This window comes from Carcharodon carcharias, chromosome 9 (genome assembly GCF_017639515.1).
Source record: "Carcharodon carcharias isolate sCarCar2 chromosome 9, sCarCar2.pri, whole genome shotgun sequence".
Lineage (NCBI taxonomy): Eukaryota > Metazoa > Chordata > Chondrichthyes > Lamniformes > Lamnidae > Carcharodon > Carcharodon carcharias.
In genome coordinates, this window is record NC_054475.1 from 14,603,409 (window position 1) to 14,626,492 (window position 23,084).

Consider the following 23,084-nt stretch of genomic DNA (forward strand, 5'->3'; position numbering starts at 1 on the left):
CCCAGTGCAGGACTGAGGGAGTGCTGCACTATCAGAAGTGCTGTCTTTTGGATGAGATGTAAAACTAAATCTATTCTATCGAATTATTTGACTATTTGTAACCCCTAGGCTTGGGTTGCCACATTGTAACCTGTATTCTTCCTGCCAAAGTAGTGTTGCTGCTTTGCTGGGATTTTTACACTGAATTTTGGAATATGTATCCTGTAGCTCAGGGAGGATGTAAATACTTTGGAGGAGGTTCAACACAAGTTTATCAGAATGATATCAGGGCTTAAAAGACTAAGTTACATAGACTTGGAATGTATTCCCTTGAGCATTCACCATTTTTATGCCCAGGTCAGCAACCAGTCTAACTCCCAGTGAAGGTGTAGAGTGTCAGTACCTTCTACCACAAGAACTAGGAGCAGGAGTAGGCTATTCGGCCCCTCAAGCCTTTGAATTTTGAAACTGTATCCCCTAATTCTAGATTCCCCCTACAAGGAGAAACGTCCTCTCAGCATCTAGCCAGTGCAGACACGATAGGCTGAATGGCCTCTCTGCACCATAACTATTCTATGGTATCTACCCTGTCATGTCCCCTCAGAATCTTATATGTTTTGATATGATCGCCACTCAATCTTCTAAACTCTAATGAGTATTGGTCCTATTTGCTCAACCTTTCCTCATAAGATAATCAGCTGCATAAAGATGCTCTGTGTGAAGAGGAACCACCTAACTTCCAGTGTCCTGTCTCTTTCCTAGCGGAGAAAAGTGGTGTATGCCAACCAGTATCCTAAACGATGGTTTGACCCTGCAGACAATCTGGGGACAACGTCGCCTCCGGCCCTTGTCCAGGAGCCTGGGAAGAAGGGCCGTGCCAAAGCCATTATCCAACAGCTGAAACGGAACAGGTAAAGTGTGGCCCCTTCCAAGCAGAGAAATCTCACTGAGGGCTGTGTTTCCCATCTGTCTTCTGAAGGTGCTGACTCCTGCTTGAGTTCAAATCTTCCCCACTTCTGGTGCCTCACCTCAAGGGGCTGTAATCCAGAGTGATTGTTGGTGAGCTGTTTAACCCTGGGGAGCATCCCGGATGAATCGACCCTGTCCCAACTTGACACAGAGAGTGCTCCCAGCAGGAGTCATTTGACAGTGATTGGGAAGAGGGGTGTCCGATTGATCTTCCTATTACTAAGCCGGGGCAAGAGAGCAGTTTTAGCACTTCTACATTATCCTTGGGTAACATTATCCGAGCAGGGACTGGGGCTGAAACCAAAGTCTTTGTGTGGTTCAGAGCGACTGCACCCACCAACCTTTAATTTCATTACATCATGGGATAAAAACAAGCCAGGGTCCGCCCAAGTTTGTCTTTTATTATCCTGTTAGTCACATGGAACAGCATTAATGGGGTTTGTTGACTAATCACAGAATCGTTACAGCACAGAGGAGGCCATTTGGCCCATTGCGCTTGCACGGGCCCTCCACATGAGCAATTCACCGAGTTTTCCCAATTTCTGCGCATCTCCCCATAACCCTGCACGTTCTTCATTTTCAGATCAGTCAAATCCCTTTTGAATGCCTTGATCGAGCCTCAGGCAGCGCATTCTAGACCTTAACCACTCGCTGCGTGAAAAAGTTTCTCCTCCTGTCTCCATTGCTTTTTTTGCCAATTACCATTAAATTTGTGCCCTCTTGTCCTTGATCCCTCCATGAGTGGGAATAGTTTCTCCTCATCTACTCTGTCCAGACCCCGCATAATTTTGAATACCTCACCTATGAGTCAGTGACAGAGCCAGACATGAGGTGAGGAAAACCCCCAGTGTGGGGGGAGCTTTAGGAACATAGATCCAAACCCACCCCTTGCTCCTGAGCATGTTACTACACGTAATGCCTCAAATTACTCACACAGGAGCCCAAAATCTTACTTTCTGAAAGATTTCTATCAGATTTGAATTTGAATGAATCAGTACTAACTGCTCCTGCCATCTCCCGAGGGAGCCCAATCCATCCATTCACCAATGTCAGTGCCTGGTGCACTGACCTCTACCTCATAGAGGTTGAGTGTTAACTTGCAGCACCCCCCCCATCAAGCCATTGTTTCACTGACCTCATCTCCTCTGGAGATCTTCCCTCCGCAGCTTCCAACCTCATAGTCGCCCAACCTCGGATGGCCCGCTTCTACCTCCTGCCCAAATCCACAAACACCGACTGTCCCGGCAGACTGATCGTGTCAGCCTGTTCCTGCCCCATGGAACTCATTTCTTGCTATCTTGACTCCATTCTCTCTCCCCTTGTCCAGTCTCATCCCCAATTCCTTTCATTCCCTACCTCATATCAACAATTTCCAGTTCCCTGGCCCTAACCACCTCCTCTTCACCATGGACGTCCAATCCCTCTACACCTCCATCCCCCACCGGGATGGTCTGAGGGCTCTCCGCTTCTTCCTCGAACAGAGGCCAGAACAATCCCCGTCCACCACCACTCTCCTCCGTCTGGCTGAACTTGTTCTCACACTGAACAATTTCTCCTTAAACTCGTCTCACTTCCTCCAAATAAAAGGTGTGGCTATGGGTACCCTCATGGGCCTCAGCGATGTCTGTCTCTTTATGGGGTATGTGGAACATTCCTTGTTCCAGTCCTACTCAGGCCCCCTCCTACAACTTTCTCTGGTACATCGATGACTGCTTCGGTGCCACTTCATGCTCTCTTCTGGATCTGGAAAAATTTATTAATTTTGCTTCCAATTTCCACCCCTCCATCATTTTCATGTGGTCCATCACTGACACTTCCCTTCCCTTCCTTGATCTCTCTGTCTCAATCTCTGGTGATAGACTGTCCACCAGTATTCATTATAAGCCTACCGACTCCCACAGCTACCTCAACTACAGCTCCTCACACCCCGCTTCCTGTAAGGACTCCATCCCATTCTCTCAGTTCCTTCGCCTCTGTCGCATCTGTTCTGATGATGCCACTTCCCAAAACAGTGCTTCTGACATGTCTTCCTTCTTCCTTAACCAAGGTTTTCCACCCATGGTGGTTGACAGGGCCCTCAACCGTGTCCGGCCCATCTCCCGCGCATCTGCCCTCACACCTTCCTTTCCCTCCCAGAACCATGATAGGGTCCCCCTTGTCCTCACTTATCACCCCACCAGCCTCCGCATTCAAAGGATCCATCCTCCGCCAACTCCAGCATGATGCCACCACCAAACACATCTTCCCTTCACCCCGCCTCTGGCGGCTTTCCGCGGGGATCGTTCGCTCCGGGACACCGTGGTCCACTCCTCCACCACCCCCTACACCTCAACCCCCTCCCACGGCACCTTCCCATGCAACCACAGAAGGTGCAACACCTGCCCCTTTACTTCCCCCCTCCTCAACGTCCAAGGCCCAAACACTCCTTTCAAGTGAAGCAACATTTCACTTGTACTTCCCTCAATTTAGTCTACTGCATTCGCTGCTCTTCTCTACATTGGAGAGACCAAACGTAGACTGGGTGACCCTTTGCGGAACACCTTCAGTCTGTCTGCAAGCATGACCCAGACCTCCCTGTTGCTTGCCATTTCAACACACCACCCTGCTCTTATGCCCACATGTCCGTCCTTGGCCTGCTGCAATGTTCCAGTGAAGCTCAACGCAACTGGAGGAACAGCACCTCATCTTCCAATTAGGCACTTTAAAACCTTCCAGACTGAATATTGAGTTCAACAATTTCAGATTACGAACTCTCTCTTCCATTCCCACCCCCTATCTGATCCCCCTTTTCCAATAATTTATAAATTTAAAAAAAACACTTTTTTCTTTTCCCACCCATTTTTAAATTTATTGCGATCTATTGTTTTATCTCTACCTTTTAGCCCATTTCGATCCCTTCCTCACCATCCCACCCCCACTAGGGCCATCTGCCACTAGCTTGTCTTGCTTTCTACCCTTAATGTCCCCATTAGTCCATTCCTGAGATAATATCACCACCATCAACATCCCTTTGTCATTTTTGTCTATGACATCTTTGGCAATCTCTTCTTTGCCTCCGCTTATCACTGGCCCCCTATCCAGCTCTACCTGTCCCACCTCTCTCTCTTTACTAGCTTATATTTCACCTTGTTTCTCTATTTCCTTAGTTCTGCTGAAGAGTCATATGGACTCGAAACGTCAACTGTATTCCTCTCCGCAGATGCTGTCAAACCTGCTGAGTTTTTCCAGGTATTTTTGTTTTTGTTCTATCCACTCACTGACTGACTGAAATATTGGTTCCACAGAGTAGTTTAAAATTTTCCCCATCACCAACAAATTTCAGTTCAGAGCATTGTTCTATATTTTCAATCCTGTTAAGGATCTGTGGCCTGTGCTGGTCTCCAACCGAATGGAACCTCTGAGGTTTCTGGTTGGGCTCATTGTCCCAATCGTTGGAGTAGACCCCTGGCTGTGATGTTAACTCTCGATTGATATGATGAGTCCAGCTCACAGTGGAGTGGGAGCCTGAGTCCAGATACTCTACATCATGAGGACATGTGGGTTGCTGTGGTAACTCATTGTGATTATGTCTTTCAGTCATCAGATGATCCAGAATAAAGGTGGTGTAAAGATATGGTCGGACTTCGATATTGATAACGGAAAGATCCGAGTTCCCCTCGCCCTCAACGATCAGAAACCAGTCCCCATCTACATCAAGAATGAAGGGGTGGAGGCGGTGACCTTTGTCCGATGTGAGATGCTTCGCAGGTTACATGTGTTCACCCTGAGGGATGAAAAGAATGTGACTAATTCCCAGCAACTAGTGCTGAGTGCAGGTGAGGTGCACGATTCCTTCTCCTGACCTGCTCCTGGTAGCTTCCTGAAAATTCACTCTCCGGGTGTCGGTGCTGCTGGCAAGGATGGCATTGACTGCCCTCCCTGGTTGCTCCTTGAAGGTGGTGGTGAGCCCCCCCCCCCCCCCCCCCCCCCCACCAACCCGTGGGGAGAGTCCAAAAACGAGGGGCCATAAATAAGAGTGAGACACTAATAAATCCAGTGAGAAATTTAGGAGAAACATCTTTACCCAGAGGGCGGCGAGAATGTGCAACTGACTGTCACAGGGATCAGTTGAGGTGAATAGCAGGGATACATTTATGGGGAATCTGGATAAACACCTGAGGGAGAGGATATGTTGATAGTGGCAAGGAGGACTGTGTTGAGTAGGTGTGGCAGCATGGATTAGTTGGGCTGAATGTGAGTGACTTGGCAGGCCACTTCAGAACACAGTTTGAGCCAACCAGCTTTAAGTAAGGGAAGATCCTGCTTTAGCCAGATCAGTAACGTGTTCTTTACTTGTGCAGGAGAAAGCTATCAGATTGAAATTATTTGCTCGATGGCAGACTCTGGTTATTTCCCGGTTACGCTCGTCTTTCAGTTCCAAGATGGCAGCTCCAGTCCTTTCCACATCATTCGCTTCTTCTCAGCGCGGGTAAACAACAGGTTGATTGAAGAGCTGATGCCGATTGCTCCCTACAAGCCGTACCAACTTTGCATTAAACGTCTGAAGGAAGAGATTGTGGAACAAGGGGTAAAGCCGGCTGGGTGAGCTCAAGCTTGTATTGCGCGGTCCGTCAAAACTTATGGCGATCTGAGACCTCTTCGTCCCCTTGATGCTGACTTCTGCAGGGTCACCTGTGGCACAGTGGGTAGCACTCTTGCCCCTGAGTCAGGAAGTTTTGGGTTCAAGGCCCCAGATTTGAGCATAAGAATCAAGGCTGACCCTCCTATGCAGTGCAGTGCTGAGGGATGAGGGTTAAACCGACTCCGTCTGCCCACTCAGCTGGATGTAAAAGATCCCATAGCACTATTTCAAAGAAGCACATGGGAGTTCTTCCTGGCCATTATATATCCCTCAGTCAACATCACTAAAGCCACATGGTTAGTTATTATGTTACTTTTGTGGGTGTGCAAGTTGGCTGCCATGCTTCCTATATTATAACGCTGACTACACGCCAAAAAGTATTTTACTGGCTGTAAAGTGCTTTAGGATGTGCTGCGTTTGTGAAAGGTGCTATATAAATACAAGTCTCTGTCTTGGACTGTCTTCACTTCACCATTGGCAGCTGTGCATACAGCCTCTTTGAAAATCCCTCTCTAAACCCCTCTGCTCCTCTCTCCTCCTTTAAAATGCTCATTAAAACCTAACTCTTTGACCGAATGTTTTGTCACCTGCCCTAACGTTGCTTTCTGTGGCTTGCTGTCAAATTATGTCTGATAAAACTCCTGTGAAATGCCTTTCAGATGCTTACTATGTTCAAGATGCTGTTTGAATGCAAATTGTTGTTGAATTGTTCAGTAGAACATCTATCATCTTGAGAATGCAATTGGGATAAAGCATTCAGTAAAATAAATCACCCGCCTGTCCTTGTTTATACATATGCACCCATATAAAATGTGTGTTTGTATGTGTGTGATATGTTTGTGCATATTATGTACATTTTTAATATATTAATTATAAATAAAAATGTAACCTCAGGATGTCCCAAAGAGTTCTGCAGCCAGTTAAGATGTTTTTGTGAAATATGGTCACTTTTGTTATGTTTGAAGGATTTAGATGTCAATTAAGTGGCACATTAAATTTAATACAGATGAATACAAAGTATTGTAAATGAGGAAGACATAAAAATGGAGATGTATATGGTTATAGAATTGGGATAGTAAATGAGGCTGGAGGCTTAGTAGATTTGGCTGCTTCAATATTGAGACACCGAGGAGAAGTAATTTTTTTAATATAAGAATCAAATGTTAGAATACATGAGCGGAACAGTGCAGTTGAATTCTGCTGAAGTTTACGCTGGTCAGACCTCACCTGAGGTATTCATCACAATTTAAAGGGGACGTATGTGCTTTTGGGGTAGTCAGCCCTGGAATTGAAAATTAATGCCCTGGATGTTCTAGTGAGTCACCCGTAGGAGAGCTCGCATGCACTTTTTATTCATCGTGAGATGTGGGCGTCGCTGGCTGGGCCAGCATTTATTGCCCATCCCTAATTGCCGGTTGAGAAGGTGGTGGTGAGCCGCCGCCTTGAACCGCTGCGGTCCCTGTGGTGTAGGTACACCCACTGTGCTGTTAGGGAAGGAGTTCCATTCTCGTCCTGGCAAGAAACAACAGTGCTGCTACACTCCCAACACGTAGCGTGGCCCTGGCTGAATGGCCGCAAGATGGATGCATTAGTTTTTGGGACTTGGTGGATTGTGGCATCATGGCTATCTTTATTGATTGACTGCTGGGCAGATTGGCACATGGGACCAATGCCAGGAAGTTGGTGCCAGACTGTGCTTGGAGACTGGAGCCCCTCTGTTTGGGGAGAAGCTCAGTCATTGAGTATGTTCAACACAGATCGATGGTTTTTCAGATATGAATGACTTCAAGGGATATGGGGATAGTGCAGGAAAATGTTGTTGAATTAGACAATCGGCCATGATTGAGTTGAATGGTGGAGTAGGCTCGAAAGGCTGAATGGTCTACTCCTCCTCCTATGTTCCTAAAAGTTCAACCAAAGGTGGCCTCCTTATTTGAGGAGGATGTGGAGAAGCATTGAGACTAATTCCAAGGGGACATGTTGTGAGGAAATACTGGAGAACCTCCAGTTCTACAGTGTTGAAGACCAAAGACGCTGGTGATGGGGGTGGGGGGGATGGCGCTCACTGAGGATTACAAAGGACAGATAAGATTGAGGAGTCATTGTTTCACCCAGAGGATGGTGGGGACCTGGAACTCACTCTCTTAAAGGATGGTAGAGACAGAAACCCTCCTCAGGTTTAAAAGACACTTGGATTTATACTTCATGTGCTGTAACCTATAGGGCTGTGGATGAGCTGTGAAGTGAGATTAGATTGGATTGCTCTTTATTGGTCGGCACAGGCAGAATGGCTGCCTTCTATGCTGTAAATTTTCCTGTGTTTCTGTAAGGGAGTGGTGAATGTTATTGTGTTGATGAGGTGATTGGAACAAAAGGGTGAGGATTTAAACTAGGGAGAAATTAATTTTGAACAGCCCTTCTTTGAAGGGAGACAAAGGTTTGGAGTGATTTGAGGTGAGAGGTCTAAATGCATTGTGAATGAGAGAAGAGTGAGTGCTTGGTCCTCCCCCACCTCCTGCATTGTGCAGTGTTGTTGCTTGATCTGTTGTCTCCAAGTTCTGGCTGTGCATTTACTGACCCTGTGTCTGCTTTAAATCTTTGCAGCTTTTCTGACTACAAGTTGGAAATGGACATCCCTCTGGGGAATTATAAGTATCCTCCAATATTGTTGAATGCTGTAAAGAGCGGATTGAAGGAGAGCCGCACTCTTAACCTCAATGTGAGCCAGGAGGTGCAAAGGATTAAGTAAGTGCTGCTTTCAGCTCCTAAATGGGGTGTGGATTGCGAGTTGAACCAGAGAATGAAGTGGGTGGTTTTTTTGCCTTCTTGTAAACAAAATAAAATGGTAATTTTGACTCTTTGAAGGCGCTGGCTCTCTCTGGGTGATGTTGGGGCTAGTCCTGGTGAGGGTGGGATGGGGGGTGAAGGAATCAAAAAAGGCTAAAAGGTGGAGATGAAACAATGGATGGAAATACATTTAAAAATAATGGAAGTAGGTGGGAAAAGATTTCTTTTCTTCAACACCTCTTTGTCCTTTTTGTCTGTGACATCTTTTGGTTATCTTCACCTATCACTGGCCCTCTATCCAGCTCTCCCTGTCCCACTCCCCCTTAAACCAGTTTATATTTCACCTTTCTTCTATTTTTACTTAGGTCTGTGATAGATTGGCAGGCTGGAGAGATTAAATAATGATAGGGATGATGGTGCAAGACAAAAGGGGGAGACAATGGGACAAGTAAAGGAACAAAAGATGTGTCTAGAGGAGATGCAAATAGAAACAGCTGACTCATCAATGGCTGCTGTCCTTTGAAATTGTTGAACTCCATGTTGAGTCTGGAAGGTTGTGAAATGCCTAATTGAAAAATGAAATGCTGTTCCTAGAGTTTACTTTGAGCTTCATTGGAACAGTGTAGGAGGCCGAGAGCAGAGAGATCAGAGTGGGAGCAGGGTGGGGAATTAAAATGATAGGTGACTGGAAGCTCAGAGTCACTTGTAGATTAATTTTCTTCTCTATGATTGGATTGGATTGGATGGGAAAAGTCAGGTTATTTGGTGACAGAGGTGTAGTGGTGGAGGAGTGGGGTGTGGATGTGGGGTCCTCAGCTGGGTGTGAATCTGTTCCACCCATTTTTTTTATCTTTCTCCCCCCCCCCCAACACACACACACACACACACACACACACAGTCTCCCGACTCTCTGAGTATAGAAGTTTCTCATGGATTCCCTATTAGAATAACTAGTGATTATTGTATATTTATGGGCCCTGATTTGGGACTCCTCCACAAGCAAAACATCTCTACTTTTGCCCTACCAAATCCCTTCATATTTTTGAGGTCACTGCTTATCCATTTCTTTTCTGAAGGAAAGAGCTCTAGCCTGTTCAGTCCTTCCTGTTAACTCTTCGGTACTGGTGTCAACCTTGTAAATCTTTTTTGGCAGTATCTCTATACCTTTTTTGTAATATAGTGAGTGGAATTGTGCAGAGTGCTCCCACGAATGGTTACAACGTGGATGTCTATTTCAGTACAACTCACTCTGTCTGGGTTGACTGGGAATCCTGGGTGTGAGTGGAGTCAATTGTTAATATCTCTATGTATCGCAGCAAAAAGAGATATGCTATCAAAGCTTTTCTTCATGCACTTATCAGGCTGGCTTGCAAGAATTTTCCAACAGTAATGGGGGGGGGGAGGGAAAGAGAACAACAATTTATACTGCATGAGAAGAGACTGCTGATTGGTTGGCAAGCGGACTCTGGTGAAGGCGCTGCCATGGAGAATGCAGCATGGAACAGTTAACTGCCCGGCTGTGTTTGCTGCCAACGCCAGCCATGCACAGTCGATTATGTTGCTCACGTCATAGCGAGCAACAGTGTCTGCAGTCTGCAGTGGCCAGGACCAAAAATGGTGCCGCTTAAATAATCTCAGCTGTTTTCTCCCCTGTTTCGGCAACAGTCGAAGCCACACACACACACACACACACACACACACACACTCACAGCCCCCCCGCCCCCGCCGCCTTTTTTAAAGATGTTTCAATTTTCAGTTCGGAACTTGAATTCATTACCTTTGTGAATAATAACTCCACCAATATCTTTTTAAGGACAAGAGCAGAAATTTTTAACCATATCCCTGGCATCAGTATTAAATGTACCGCACAAACATGTCCAATGCAACATGCTTTGTATAGACACATTAAACTGCTGTTTTTAGTGTCTTTTAATGCCAGCCTACACATTCTAATTCTGGGGACTATTAGATGTGTACACAAACCTAAATATGCTAACTAATTTGCATAACTGTAGCCCATGCAAGCTGCAACTGAATATCGGTACAGTACTGTGATGCTATTTTCCAAACTCGCCTATTAAAGTCGTCTAACACAATATTCATTGAGCTTTGGGGCAGAACGTTTCGGTTCAATGGCTACTCTGACAAAGACTCGACAACTGGAACTTGGTCTTCTCTTTTCTGACACTAACAGACTTACTGTGTGTTCTCAATATTTTGGCTTTATTTCAGATTTCTCATATTTGTAATTTTTCATACTTGAGTTAGCAGCAGACCAATAAGATGGTTGGGGGAAAAAAAAGTATTTTTGTTTTAGTCTTTTATTTTTAAACTAGGCATATCATTTCATTTAAGTGTAATTTAAGCACAAAATTTAACAGCAGGCTTGAAGTCCAGCCATGAAATAAGGGCTGTTTCACACACACTATTTTAATGGTTCTTGATCAGCCAAACAATCTTCAAAGTCCTCTGCATTATTATTGCTTGATTTGGGCTCTTGTGATCTCATGTAACTTCTGTGTAAGCAAGGTCTCCTGAAGGATGACTTTTAACCAGGGGAGATTGGGGCTCAGCCTATCTTCTCTGGCAGACTCAACAATATGATACATGAGTCAGAGATGTGCTCAGTATGCCAGGGCACACTAGGATTACTGAGTTTGGCTGGCTCAACATTGGAATTTGGGAAGATAATAGTCCTTGTCCCCCACTAATTAATAAATAGCTTTCTTGTTCTTCAGGCTAAACTTAAACTTCCAACCATATTCAATGCAAGCAGTGTGTCCGTACAGGTATAAAAGCTTTTCACATATGTGCAGGATTGTACTGGCAGGCTGGATGCAATGGAATGACGTCATTGGTGTTCTGTGCATGTGCAGACCGGCCATCTTGCATTGGCAGGAGTTACAGTGTAACTGTTTAGCTTTGTTCGAATTCAAACTGGGCAAGTTGACCTCGAGTAGTATAAATTGTTCCCCCATTACTGTTGGAAAATTCTTGCACATCTGTCCTGATGAGTGCAAGATGAAAAGCTTTGACAGCATGTCTCTTTTTGCAGCAGAACTCAAGTTCTGAACTACCAAACAGCTATTAATATCTCTTACTGATGATGTAGCTCGGTACAGAGCAGAGATCAGAGGAATCTCTGACACTTGCTCTTTTTGTGACTCTGTACCTCACTGTCTGCTGCACTCGTCTCGCTAAGGGCATTTTCATGGTTTTTTTTGTGCAGTTCGTTACTGGCCTCGAAGTTAGAGTTTGACAACTATGATGAGAGATTCCGTCTGCTGCTGCATCTTGAGGAGATTCAGATGGAAGTCGACATTACCAGGTACAACATGGATAAAGTTACCATGGTCAGAGATCAGCAGATGAAGGATCTTCTCGTTCTCCAGGTTAGTACTGATCTTTCAAAGGTTTTCAAAGTTGACGGAGATCTTGGGAGATAGGAACAGGCTTAGGCCATTCAGCCCCTTGACCCTTGGTCATTCCGTTACAAAGTATTTACAGTGCAGATATAGGCCATTTGGCCCAACTTGCCCATGCTGGTCCACATTTCTACTCCACATGAGCTTCCACGCACCCTTTCTTTACCTTAATCTATCCGCATATTCTTTTTTGTTCTTGCTTAGCCAGATTCCCATTAAATGCATCTATCATGACTGACCTGTATTTCTACACTATCAATTCAGCTTGGTTCCATAGCCATCAATGCCCTTGGCTAATGAAACACACTCGATCTCCATTTCAAAATTTTCAATTGACTTGAATTTTCCTGGGTGCGGGGGTGGGTGTGATGCAGGCAGAGGGAAGAGTTCCAGATGTCTACTGCCCTTGTGTGAAGAAGTGCTTCCTGACATCACCCCTGAATGGCTTGGTTCCAATTTTGAGGTGATGTCCCCTTATTCTGGTGTCCCTCACCAGAGGAAATAGTTTCTCTCTATCTACCCTCTCTACTACTGTCTACCGCGAGCTTATCTTCATTGGTCAGTATATGTGTTGGGATTTCTACGATGCTGTGCAAGATTGGCCTTGTTAGCAACCTTGTAAATAGGGCCCGAGCCATTTGCTCACCGTGCAAGCTTGATGCTGAAATAGGTGCATAAAAGCCATCCTGCGGGATAATGAATACCCTGATCAGATCATTTCATGCTGTATATCACACACATTCCTAAATGGGCATAAGGCCACCCCTTTCAGCCCCGAAAAGTGCCCTGGAAGGGTAAGGTGTCTCAAGAATTTGAGCAACAGGTGATGCTAGCTGTTTCATGCTGCTACTGTGCAGTAGCAATATGAGTGGTATTCATCACTCTCAGGATGCTGCCGTCAAGCCAAAAAGACGTTCTGGCTATCACACAACCGAGTAATGTGGTATATGAATTTCAGTGTCAGTGTGATGCTAGGGGGATGTAGGCCGTACATCCCAATGACTGGTGGATTGTATCAAACAGCATTTCCCAGCTGCTGTTTGCAAAGTACTGACCATACCTAACCAGCCTGTGCTTGCAAAACTCAAAACATAGTGTGCAACATTAGAGCCAGTCCTCGATTGGACACTATTTGCTAAACAATCCTGATTGTCTTAAGGATTACACTTGAGAGCCAATTTAAGATTGTCAGTCGGGCTCGTAGTGTGGCTCACTTATGCGTGCTAGAAGCTGCATATATTAATACACTGGGCCCTGTTCTTTGCAGACTGAATATGTGCACACGTTGTGCCTGTTTCAACTAAACAAAATAGGTGACAGCCATTCTCTGGTTCATTCCCCAGGGCAATGTCTTGACCAATCAGTGTCAAACTGCCTGGTGTAAATTTAAACAAGCTTGGCAGTTAGCAGTCGTTCATCAGTTAATTAGTTCATTCTCCATGACAACGCCTCCACTTGCAAACCAATCAGTGCTCTCATGAAGCATAAATTGTTGTTCCCTTTACATTTGTGTATTCTTGTGAATTGTCCTGATGAGTTCTAGACAAAAAGCTTTGACAACGTCTTTTTTCAGCAATACTTAATTAGATCATCCCTGAATATTCCATACTCAAGTGAATACAAGCCTAGTTTATGAAACCTGTCCTCATATTTTAATCCTAACCTCCTGTGATTGGTAGCGTCTACAAAAAAATACACATCAGGTGACTTCTGGCACTGAGCCGAGCAGTCACTATGGCTTTGAGCTTCACCAGCCAGGAGATAGACCAGTTACTGTGGTGGGCTGACCTGCACTGGCCAGGAGCTACACCGCTCAGTGTGGCACTGAGTCACAGCAGCCAGGAGCTAGGCAGCTCGGTGTGGGAACAAGTCCTAGTGGCCTAGAAGGTTGCAGGTTTAGACTTATTCCGTGTAGGTTGATTTCAGCCAATAGGACAAGCTCTAGAATTTGCTGGACTCTGGTTGGATTTGTGACCATGGGATCTTTCCGATTCCTCCCTCCTGACCTTGGCAGGTTCCTGGTGTTGCTGAGAACAGGCCGTCTGTGCTCCGAGGGGACCACTTGTTCGTGTCGAAGAGTGATGATCCGGGGGAACCAATCACACGTTACAAGGGCTATGTCCACGCAGTGGAGCTGGAGAAAGTGAAGCTGGGCTTTTCCAAAAAGTAAGTATTGAAAGATTTCCCCGACGAGTTGTGTCCAGGGATCCCTGTCACCCACATCTCTAGTGGGGGAAGGGTTAGTCGAGCAGCCACAAGCTGCAGACGACAGGACATAACTGCCTTCTGAAATGGCCTCGCATTCCTCTCAGTTCCAGGGCATTGGGGATGGGCAACAAATGCTGGCTTTGCTGGCAACATCCAGGTCCCATGAAAGAAAAAAATTTTTAAAACATGGGCCTGACCAGGCTAGTGACTTTGGCAGGTTCCCTTCCATCAAGGATGTCGGTGACCCGGTTGGGATTTCTGGCACCAGCTCTCACACACGATCAGATTAATCACGAAACTAGGGAGTGTAATTAATCCAAAGGAAGTGTGACAAAATATAGAAAGACATTAATAAACTTTCCGAATGGCTGTGTAAATGACAAGTTAATTTCAGTATGTTCAAGTGTTGAGCACATTTTGGCAAGAAGAGGAGGCCAGAAACATTTGGAAAACCAAGTTTCTAACTGGGGTAGAGGAACCAAGGGACCTGCAGGCACACTTACACAAATCCATATGAATGCAGTTTAATAAGATCATTTTTAAAAAAATCATATAAAGCACTGAGGTTAATTTTTAGAAGGATAAAACTGAAAAGCAGAGAAGCTATGTTAATCTTGTAATGAACCTTGGTTAGACCATACTTGGTGTAAATTTGTGAACTGCCCTGATCCCCATGTTATCAAAAGGATATAGAGGCACTGGAAAAAGTGTGCAGAAGATTTACTAGAATTTACTCAAACTGAGAGGTTATAACAATCGGGAAAGATTGAACAGGCTGGTCCTCTAGAGAGGAGACCTGAGAGAGAGGTCCTTAACAGTATGAAAGGATTTGAGGGGGTAGAGGTGGAGAAGATGTTTCCACTTGTGGGAGAGTCCATAAGTATCGGATAGTTGCTAATAAATCCAATAGTGATTTCAGGAGAAACTTACTGAAAAAATGGTGAGAATTTGGAACATGGAGTGGCTGAGATGAATAGCATAGATGCATTCAATGGGAAGCTGAATAAACGCATGAGGGAGAAAGTAATAGAGGGATGTGCTGGTAGGGTGAGAGGATAAACAGCACAGACCGGCTGGTCTGAATGACTTGTTTCTGAGCTGAAGGTAGGATGCACTTTGTGGTGTTTTCAATTTCATAATTTGCCATGTAGTGATTTGAACCGGGGATCTCGCACCTTAAACATTGAACCCATCAGCCAGAGTCATGGGTGATCCCACCTTATCCACTGATTCCCAATTGACAGGTTTCAAAGCAGTGCCTTGGCCGAGTTTTATTCTCCCGCATCCAGGATTTCTGAGCTGAAACTGTTTGTCTGAGATCATCAAACTCGACCAAGGTTGGAATGTCTGTACCCTGCTCGCTGGTTTGTGTTATTCCCACACTGACTGGCATCCTTAGTGACTGACTGCAGGTTGGGAACATGATTTAAAAAAAAAAAATGATATTTCACGAGGGAGCCCCTTCCCAGTTGAAGAAGGTGGGGAAAGTTGATAAAATAATAAGCTGACAGGACCTCAGAGTAACCCTGATAACTTAACGTTTTTATTCCTCCAGGCTGGTGGCTGCTTTTATAAATAAGCTGAAATTTAACGTCTCATTCACATTTAACCGAACACCGTTGCGGTTACAACACCGAGCTGCACAATTAGCGAAGGACACCAACCTGAAGGATATGCTCTTCCCCGTTTCTTCAGCCAAAAAATGCATTCACTCTTTTGAGAAAAACTTGACGTGAGTAAACCAAGCAAAATCCATCGGCTTTAACTTGGGAGGTTAGTGGGGGATGAGGTGGGCAAGGACAGCCTCGAGCTTTATTTCGGCTCATCGAGGCCTGGTTAGTGCTCGCTCATTTGGAAGTTGATGCCTCAAGTGAGAGGTTCTGACTTTCGGGAAAGATTGACCAGGCTGACGATCTCCTCTGGAAAAGAGGAGACTGAAGGGTGATCTGATAGAGGTCATTAAAATTATGGAAGGGTTTGGACTGGTAGATGTAGAGAAGATGTTTCCACTTGTGCAGGAGGCCAAAAAATAGGATCATCACGTGAAGATGGTCACTAATTAAATGCAGTGAGAAATTCGGGAGAAATTTCTTTACCCAGAGAATGGTGAGAATGAGAACTCTACTACAGAGTGGTTCGGGCGAATGGTATTTAAGGGGAAGTTAGATGAACATGAGAGAGAAAGGAACGGAAGGAGATGCTAGCTGGGTGGGAAGAGGCTGGTGTGAATTATAAACCATTCTATAAGTCAGTTGGGCTGAATGGCCTGTTTTTGTGTCTGAGAGAATTTGCCTTCCAGAATAGAACTATTTTTTAAATTAAACTTTTTTTTTTGCTAAAGGATTGAAGAATTGAGTGGAGACATTGCAGTTGAGTTTAGCTCCGTTAGGTATATGAATGTTGAACCTGATGGCCATTTATTTCTGCATGAATGTTCTGTTTTTAAATTTTTTTAAAAAGGTTTTACGATCGGTCCCTCGAGAACAATCCGGAACAGGCCACTGCTGTCAATTGCATTGTGTCTGGGCTCTCCAGACCTGCACCATACCTGGTTTTTGGCCCCCCAGGAACCGGGAAAACAGTCACTATCGTGGAAGCTATTAAACAGGTACCAAGTGTCATTTCCAAAACCTGACATGTTTCAGCTACTTAGAATTTTCTGCCTGGAAATCAAGGAAGGTGGGAAGTGAATGGTGGTGACTCTGAGACCACTGCACACCCCCCTATTGGCCTAGTCAAGTTTCACCCTGTTCTCTGTTTATCTCATTTTTATTTCCTTTCCCCACCTGCCCCCTCCCTTTCCCCAAAACATATCACCGATGGATCATGATCTGTCTAATTTTAAAAGTGACGTTCTAGCTTTGAGTAGTTATTGGGAAATGGCTGGACATCAGTCATCTTTTCCTCCAGCACTTCCTTTCTATCAATGATATTGTCGACACCTCAGCTGTCCAGATTTGATGCAAAAGATTAGCGTTCTAGGTTCAGGAACTATTCTTGCTGTGAGCAGGCTACACTAGACCTGATATTGTGCAACAAGATGGGATTAATTAGTGACCTCCTAGTGAATGTGCCTCTAGGTAGCAGCGATCATAATATGGTTGAATTTTACATTCAGTTTGAGGGAGAGAAGAGTGGATAAGGACAATTATGAGGGCATGACAGTAGAGCTAGCTAAAGTTAACTGTCCAATTAGGTTAGGGCATAGGTCAATAGAGATGCATTGGCAGACAATTAATGGGATATTTTAGAATAGATACATTCCAGTGAGGGAGAAAAAACTCCAAGGGAAGGACCCACCATCTGTGGTCAACGAGAAAAATTAAAGATTATATCAAATTTAAAGAAAAAGCATATAATTGTGCAAAGACAGGTGGCAGGCCAGAAGATTGGACAGAATATAAAAAACAGCAAAGAATGACTAAAAGATTAATAAAGAGGGAAAAATTAGAGTATGAGAGATAGCTAGCTAGATATATAAAAACAGGTAGTAAGAGTTGTTATTGATATCTTGAAGTAGTTAACAAAGTAAGCATTGGTCCCATAGAAAGTGAGTCTGGGGAATTAATAATGGAAAATCAGGAGATGGAAGATAATTGAATATGTATCTTGTATCGGTTTTCTCTATAGTGGGTACAAATATTATCCCAGAAGTAACTGTAAATCAGGAAATGGAAGGGAGGGAAGAACGCAGGGAAAATTACAACCACTAGGTAAGTGGTACTAAACTGAGCAAATTGTTGGAGCTGCAGGCTGACAAGTCCCTGGGACATGATGGACTTCATCCCAGGGCCTTAAAAGAAGTTGCTCATGAGATAGTTGATGCATTGGTTTTAATTTTCCAAAATTCCCTAGGCTCGGGGAAGGTTCCATTAGATTGGAAAATAGCAAATGTAACTCCTTATTCAAAAAGGGAGGGAGACAGAAAGCAGGAAACTACAGACCAGTTAGCTTAATATCTATCATAAGGAAAATGTTAGAAGCTATTATTAAAGATGTCATAGCAGGGCACTTAGATAAATGCAAGGTAATCGTGCAGAGTCAACATGGTTTTATGAAAATAAATCATGTTTAACCAATTTATTGGAGTTCTTTGAAGAAGTGACATGTGCTGTGGATAAAGGGGAACTGGTGGATGTACTGTACTTGCATTTCCAGAAGGCATTTGATAAGGCGCCATATCAAAGGTTATTCTAGAAAATAAAAACTCATGGTGTAATGGGTAATATATTGGCATGGGTAAGAGATTGGCTAGCTAACAGGAAATGGGGTAGCCATTAATAGGTCATTTTCTGTTTGGCAAGATGAGCGAGTGGCGTACCACAGTGCTGGGGCCTCAACTTGTTACAATTTATATAAATGACTTGGATGAAGGGACTTGAGTATGGTCGCTAAATTTGCTGATGGCACAAAGGAAAGAAAGTAAGTTGATTAGAGGGCATAAGGAGGCTACAAGGGATATTGGTAGGTTAATTGAGTGGGCAAGGATCTGGAAAACAGTATTATGTGGGGAAAATGTGAAATTGTCTATTTTGGCAGGAAAAATAAAAAAAAAAGCATATTATCTAAATGGTGAGAGATTGCAGAGCTCTGAAATTCAGAGGGACCTGGGTGTCCTAGTGCATGAATCACAAAAGGTTAGTATGCTGCTACAGCAAGTGATTAGGAAAGCTAATAGAATGTTATCATTTATTGCGAGAGGAATTGATTTCAAAAGTAGAGAGGTTATGCTCAAGTCGTACAGGTGAGACCACATCTGAAGTACTGTGTACAGTATTGGTCTCCTTATTTAAGGGAAGTTGTAAATGTGTTGGAAGCAGTTCAGAGAAGGTTTACTAGAGTAATAAATAACAATAACAAAAGCAGAAAATGCTGGAAAAACTCAGGAGGTCTGACAGCATCTGTGGAGAGAGAAACAGAGTTAATGTTTCGAGTCTGTATGACCCTTCAGAGCTCTGGAGGGTCATACAGACTCGAAACCTAAACTCTGTTTCTCTCTCCACAGATGCTGTCAGACCTCCTGAGTTTTTCCAGCATTTTCTGCTTTGATTTCAGATTTTCAGCATTGCAGTATTTTGCTTTTATTAGATTAATACCTGAAATGGGGTGGGTTCTCTTAGGAGGAAAGGGTGGACAGGCTAGGCTTGTATCTGTTGGAGTTTAGGAGAGTAAAAGGTGACTTGATTGAAACCCTTAAGATCCTGAGGGGTCTTGAGAAGGTGGATGTGGAGAGGATGTTTCCTCTTGTGGGGGAATCTAGAAATAGGGGTCACTGTTTAAAAATAATCGATTGCCTGTCCATATATAAATAATCACACTGCATGGCAATCACCTTGTTAAAGACAATTGCTAGCTAAACAGGTGATGGGCATTGATTATCCCATCTAAACAGAATAAAAAGGTACAGCTGGAGCACTTTGTGTGGAAGCTACTTGGAAGTCGTAGCACTGAGGAGTTGTCTTGAAAAAAAGACCAGCCTGGATTAATTCTTCCACTACAACCTCTTATTTTGAGCTTGGCCTAAATAGCCAAGTGGTTATGGTACTGGGCTTGTAACCCCAAGATCAAGAGTTCAAATCTCACAATGGCAAACTATGGAACAATGTGACTTCATCTGAAACAGATGGAAACAGGTTTGTACTCGAAAGAGTATCAAGAGTTCAAATCTCACAATGGCAAACTATGAAACAATGTAACTTCATCTGAATAGGAACAGATGGAAACGTGTTTGTACTCGAAAGAGTTACATCTTCTTAACGGCTTGGCCTAAATAGCCAAGTGGTTATGGTACTGGTCTTGTAACCCCCAGATCAAGAGTTCAAATCTCACAATGGCAAACTATGAAACAATGTAACTTCATCTGAAACAGATGGAAACATGTTTACTCAAAAAAGAGTATCAAGAGTTCAAATCTCACAGTGGCAAACTATGGAACAATGTGACTTCATCTGAAACAGATGGAAACAGGTTTGTACTCGAAAGAGTATCAAGAGTTCAAATCTCACAATGGCAAACTATGAAACAATGTAACTTCATCTGAATAGGAACAGATGGAAACGTGTTTGTACTCGAAAGAGTTACATCTTCTTAACGGCTTGGCCTAAATAGCCAAGTGGTTATGGTACTGGTCTTGTAACCCCAAGATCAAGAGTTCAAATCTCACAATGGTAAACTATGAAACAATGTAACTTCATCTGAAACAGATGGAAACAGGTTTACTCAAAAGAGTATCAAGAATTCTAATCTCACATTGGCGAACTATGAAACAATGTAACTTCATCTGAATAGGAACAGATGGAAACGTGTTTGTACTCGAAAGAGTTACATCTTCTTAACGGCTTGGCCTAAATAGCCAAGTGGTTATGGTACTGGGCTTGTAACCCCAAGATCAAGAGTTCAAATCTCACAATGGCAAACTATGAAACAATGTAACTTCATCTGAATAGGAACAGATGGAAACATGTTTGTACTCGAAAGAGTTACAACCTCTTATTGTGATTAACGTAGTAGCAGAGAATGAACTTTAAGCTTTGCTGATTGATTGCTGTATATGAAGATTTCCGTCTCAGTCCTCTGAGGGAAAAGAAATGTACTATTGCTGACAATTTAAGTTTACAGAATGGCGGAAGGATGGCGCAAAATCATAAGCTTTGACTATCCAGCAATTTTTTTCTGACTCTGAACCTTATCAGCAATGGAAGGCTGAAGTTGAAATGTGGACCGGGGTTACTTCCATACCCCGGAAGAAGCAAGGTATGGCTTTGGTGTTATCATTACCAGCCAAAAGTAAGATAAGGAGTAAAGTATTGTCAGATTGGAAAGTGGATGATTTGGATTGTGAAGAGGGATTGAACCTTCTGCTACAATTTTTGGATAAGTTTTACAAAAAGGATCAGTTATTGGACGTGTATGAAGCTTGGACCGTTGATAGGTTTAGGAAATCAGATGATCAGCCCATGGAAGAATATATCATGGATTTTGATAAATGGTACCAGAGATTTGAACTTGAAATTCCGGAATCAGCATTGGCATTTAAATTACTGGACCGTGCTTGCATTTCCCATGTTGATAGCCTTTTAGAACTATAAGGGGTTCAATTCCGGGGGAAAGAATCTCTTCTAGATCAAATGGCTGCTGCCCTAAAAAAAATTTCTGGGGAATAGTTGTTCCCTGCCACTTTCTTAGCAAATGTGAACAACTCTGCTGTAAAACAGAGTATAGAGGATTCAACGGTGACCGAATTTCACAGTCGACCAAATATTAGACGAAGATTCCAATACAAAGATGGGGTTAATGAAAAGAGGTCTGGAAATAGTCATAACCCTAGCCAATTTAAGAGTCGGGACAAAAATCGTGTCTGGGATGGTGACCATAGGTGTTTAATCACAAAAAATGCATGGGGAATGGTTAATTGGTGTTTTTGATGTGATTCCCAGTATCGTTGTGTGATGATCTGCCCACAGTGAAGGAATCGTGTTTTTGAAGTGACCCAGGAGACTGATTCATCTGAAACTGAAAATGATGACGGTGACTGCCGTGATGGAATTGTATCGAGTACTGAGTTTGAATCCGGTGATGAGTATCTTGATGGTAGAGTCTTTCAACTGTGCAGCTCTGGACAGTGGCACTCCTAGCACTTGCACGGTGTGCGACATGGACAGGCTAGACTGCTATCTGGAGTGTCTCAATGAGACAGACCAGCGGAAGGTCAAGGAATATGAACGCTCTACCTGCTTCAGGTTCAGAGATGACAATACATTAACGTCCTCCAAACGGGCAGTCCTCCCTTGTAAGATAGCAGGGGTCAATCTGTTTATCAGTACTGATGTGGTTTCTAGCGAGATACTGCTATTGTTAAGTCGATCTGTGATGAAGGAGACTCAGATGACTCTAGATATGAAGAATGATAGAGCAGTCGTGTTTGGGAAAAAATATGGATCTACATTTTACTTGGTCGAGCCATTCCTGCTTGCCACTAAGGAAGCTAGAGATTTCTCCTCATTAAGTTCATGAAGTTTTGTTGACTGCTGAGAATGAGAATTTGGTGGACAAAAAGATCATTTGGAAATTACATAAAGACAGGTTGCACATCCGGCACCACAGAAACTGAAGACTCTTCTTCGAGATGCGGGGGTGATTGATAAAGGATATGATGACCTTTATTGAGCAAATCACTGTTCAGTGTGAACTTTGCCTTAAATATCTTAAGACACCACTGCATCCTGTTGTGAGTTGCCACTAGCCAGGGAGTTTAACGATGCAGTGACAATGGACTTGAAAGTTTGGGACAAGGATTGGGGTATTTTTTTACTACACTTCATAGATATGGCAATCAGATTTAGCCTATCCACTGTGATGCATAGTAAAGCCAAAAGGACCGTTGTTGCTAAGGTCATGGAGGAATGGGTAGGAACAGGATTAGACAAACCAACAAATTACAAAGTCCCTCACAGATAATGGTGGGGAATTTGCCATTGAGGAATTTCGAGATATATGTGTGAAAATTTAAATATCGTAGTTATGCGCACTGCAGCTGAGAACCTGTTTAGTAATGGTCTTTGTAAAAGAAACCATATGGTAATAGATGACATATTACATAAAATATTGGCTGATGAACCAGATTGCAAAGGCGCTAGCATAGGCGGTGCACATGAAGAACTCTGCAAATGGTTGGGGGGGAGGTACAGTCACCCCAGCCCCCCAGCTTGTGTACGGAAGAAATCCGAAGTTACCTTCAGTGTTGTCAGATGCTATCCCCTGCTCTAGAAGGGACTAGCATTAGCTCCACCTTTTTCTGTTCATCTGAATGCTTTGCATGTGGGCTGAAAAGCGTTAATTAAGCTGAGGTTTCGGAGAAAATTTGGCGGACCCTACGGCACCACATAAGACCATCGGAAATGCAGTTTAGACAAGGGGACATGGTATATTATGAAAGGGAAGGCCAGAAAGAATGGAAAGAACCTGGCAAGGTAATAGGGAGTGATGGGAAGGTAGTAATTGTGCAACACGGCAATCAAACTGTTAGGGTACATTCTTCACGGTTAATTGGCAATGACTATACCTTTACAGGTTCTGAACAGGACATAGAACGTGAG

At 43.7% G+C, this 23,084-nt stretch overlaps 1 protein-coding gene across 5 annotated transcripts in view; it reads left to right on the forward strand.

Moving 5' to 3' along the window:
- The window catches only part of LOC121281880 (putative helicase MOV-10), a 72,483-nt gene that overhangs the window by 11,908 nt on the left and 37,491 nt on the right, over positions 1-23,084 (forward strand). For 4 of the 5 annotated variants that reach the window (XM_041194986.1, XM_041194984.1, XM_041194987.1 and 1 more), the window contains exons 3-10: positions 742-890; positions 4,525-4,763; positions 5,289-5,529; positions 8,174-8,314; positions 11,586-11,748; positions 13,796-13,947; positions 15,545-15,721; positions 16,450-16,597. In XM_041194986.1, the coding sequence (XP_041050920.1) occupies positions 742-890; positions 4,525-4,763; positions 5,289-5,529; positions 8,174-8,314; positions 11,586-11,748; positions 13,796-13,947; positions 15,545-15,721; positions 16,450-16,597 (1,410 nt within the window). Of the gene's footprint in view, positions 1-741; positions 891-4,118; positions 4,177-4,524; positions 4,764-5,288; positions 5,530-8,173; positions 8,315-11,585; positions 11,749-13,795; positions 13,948-15,544; positions 15,722-16,449; positions 16,598-23,084 lie in introns of those variants that run through there. The other variant, XM_041194988.1, reaches the window with a different exon arrangement.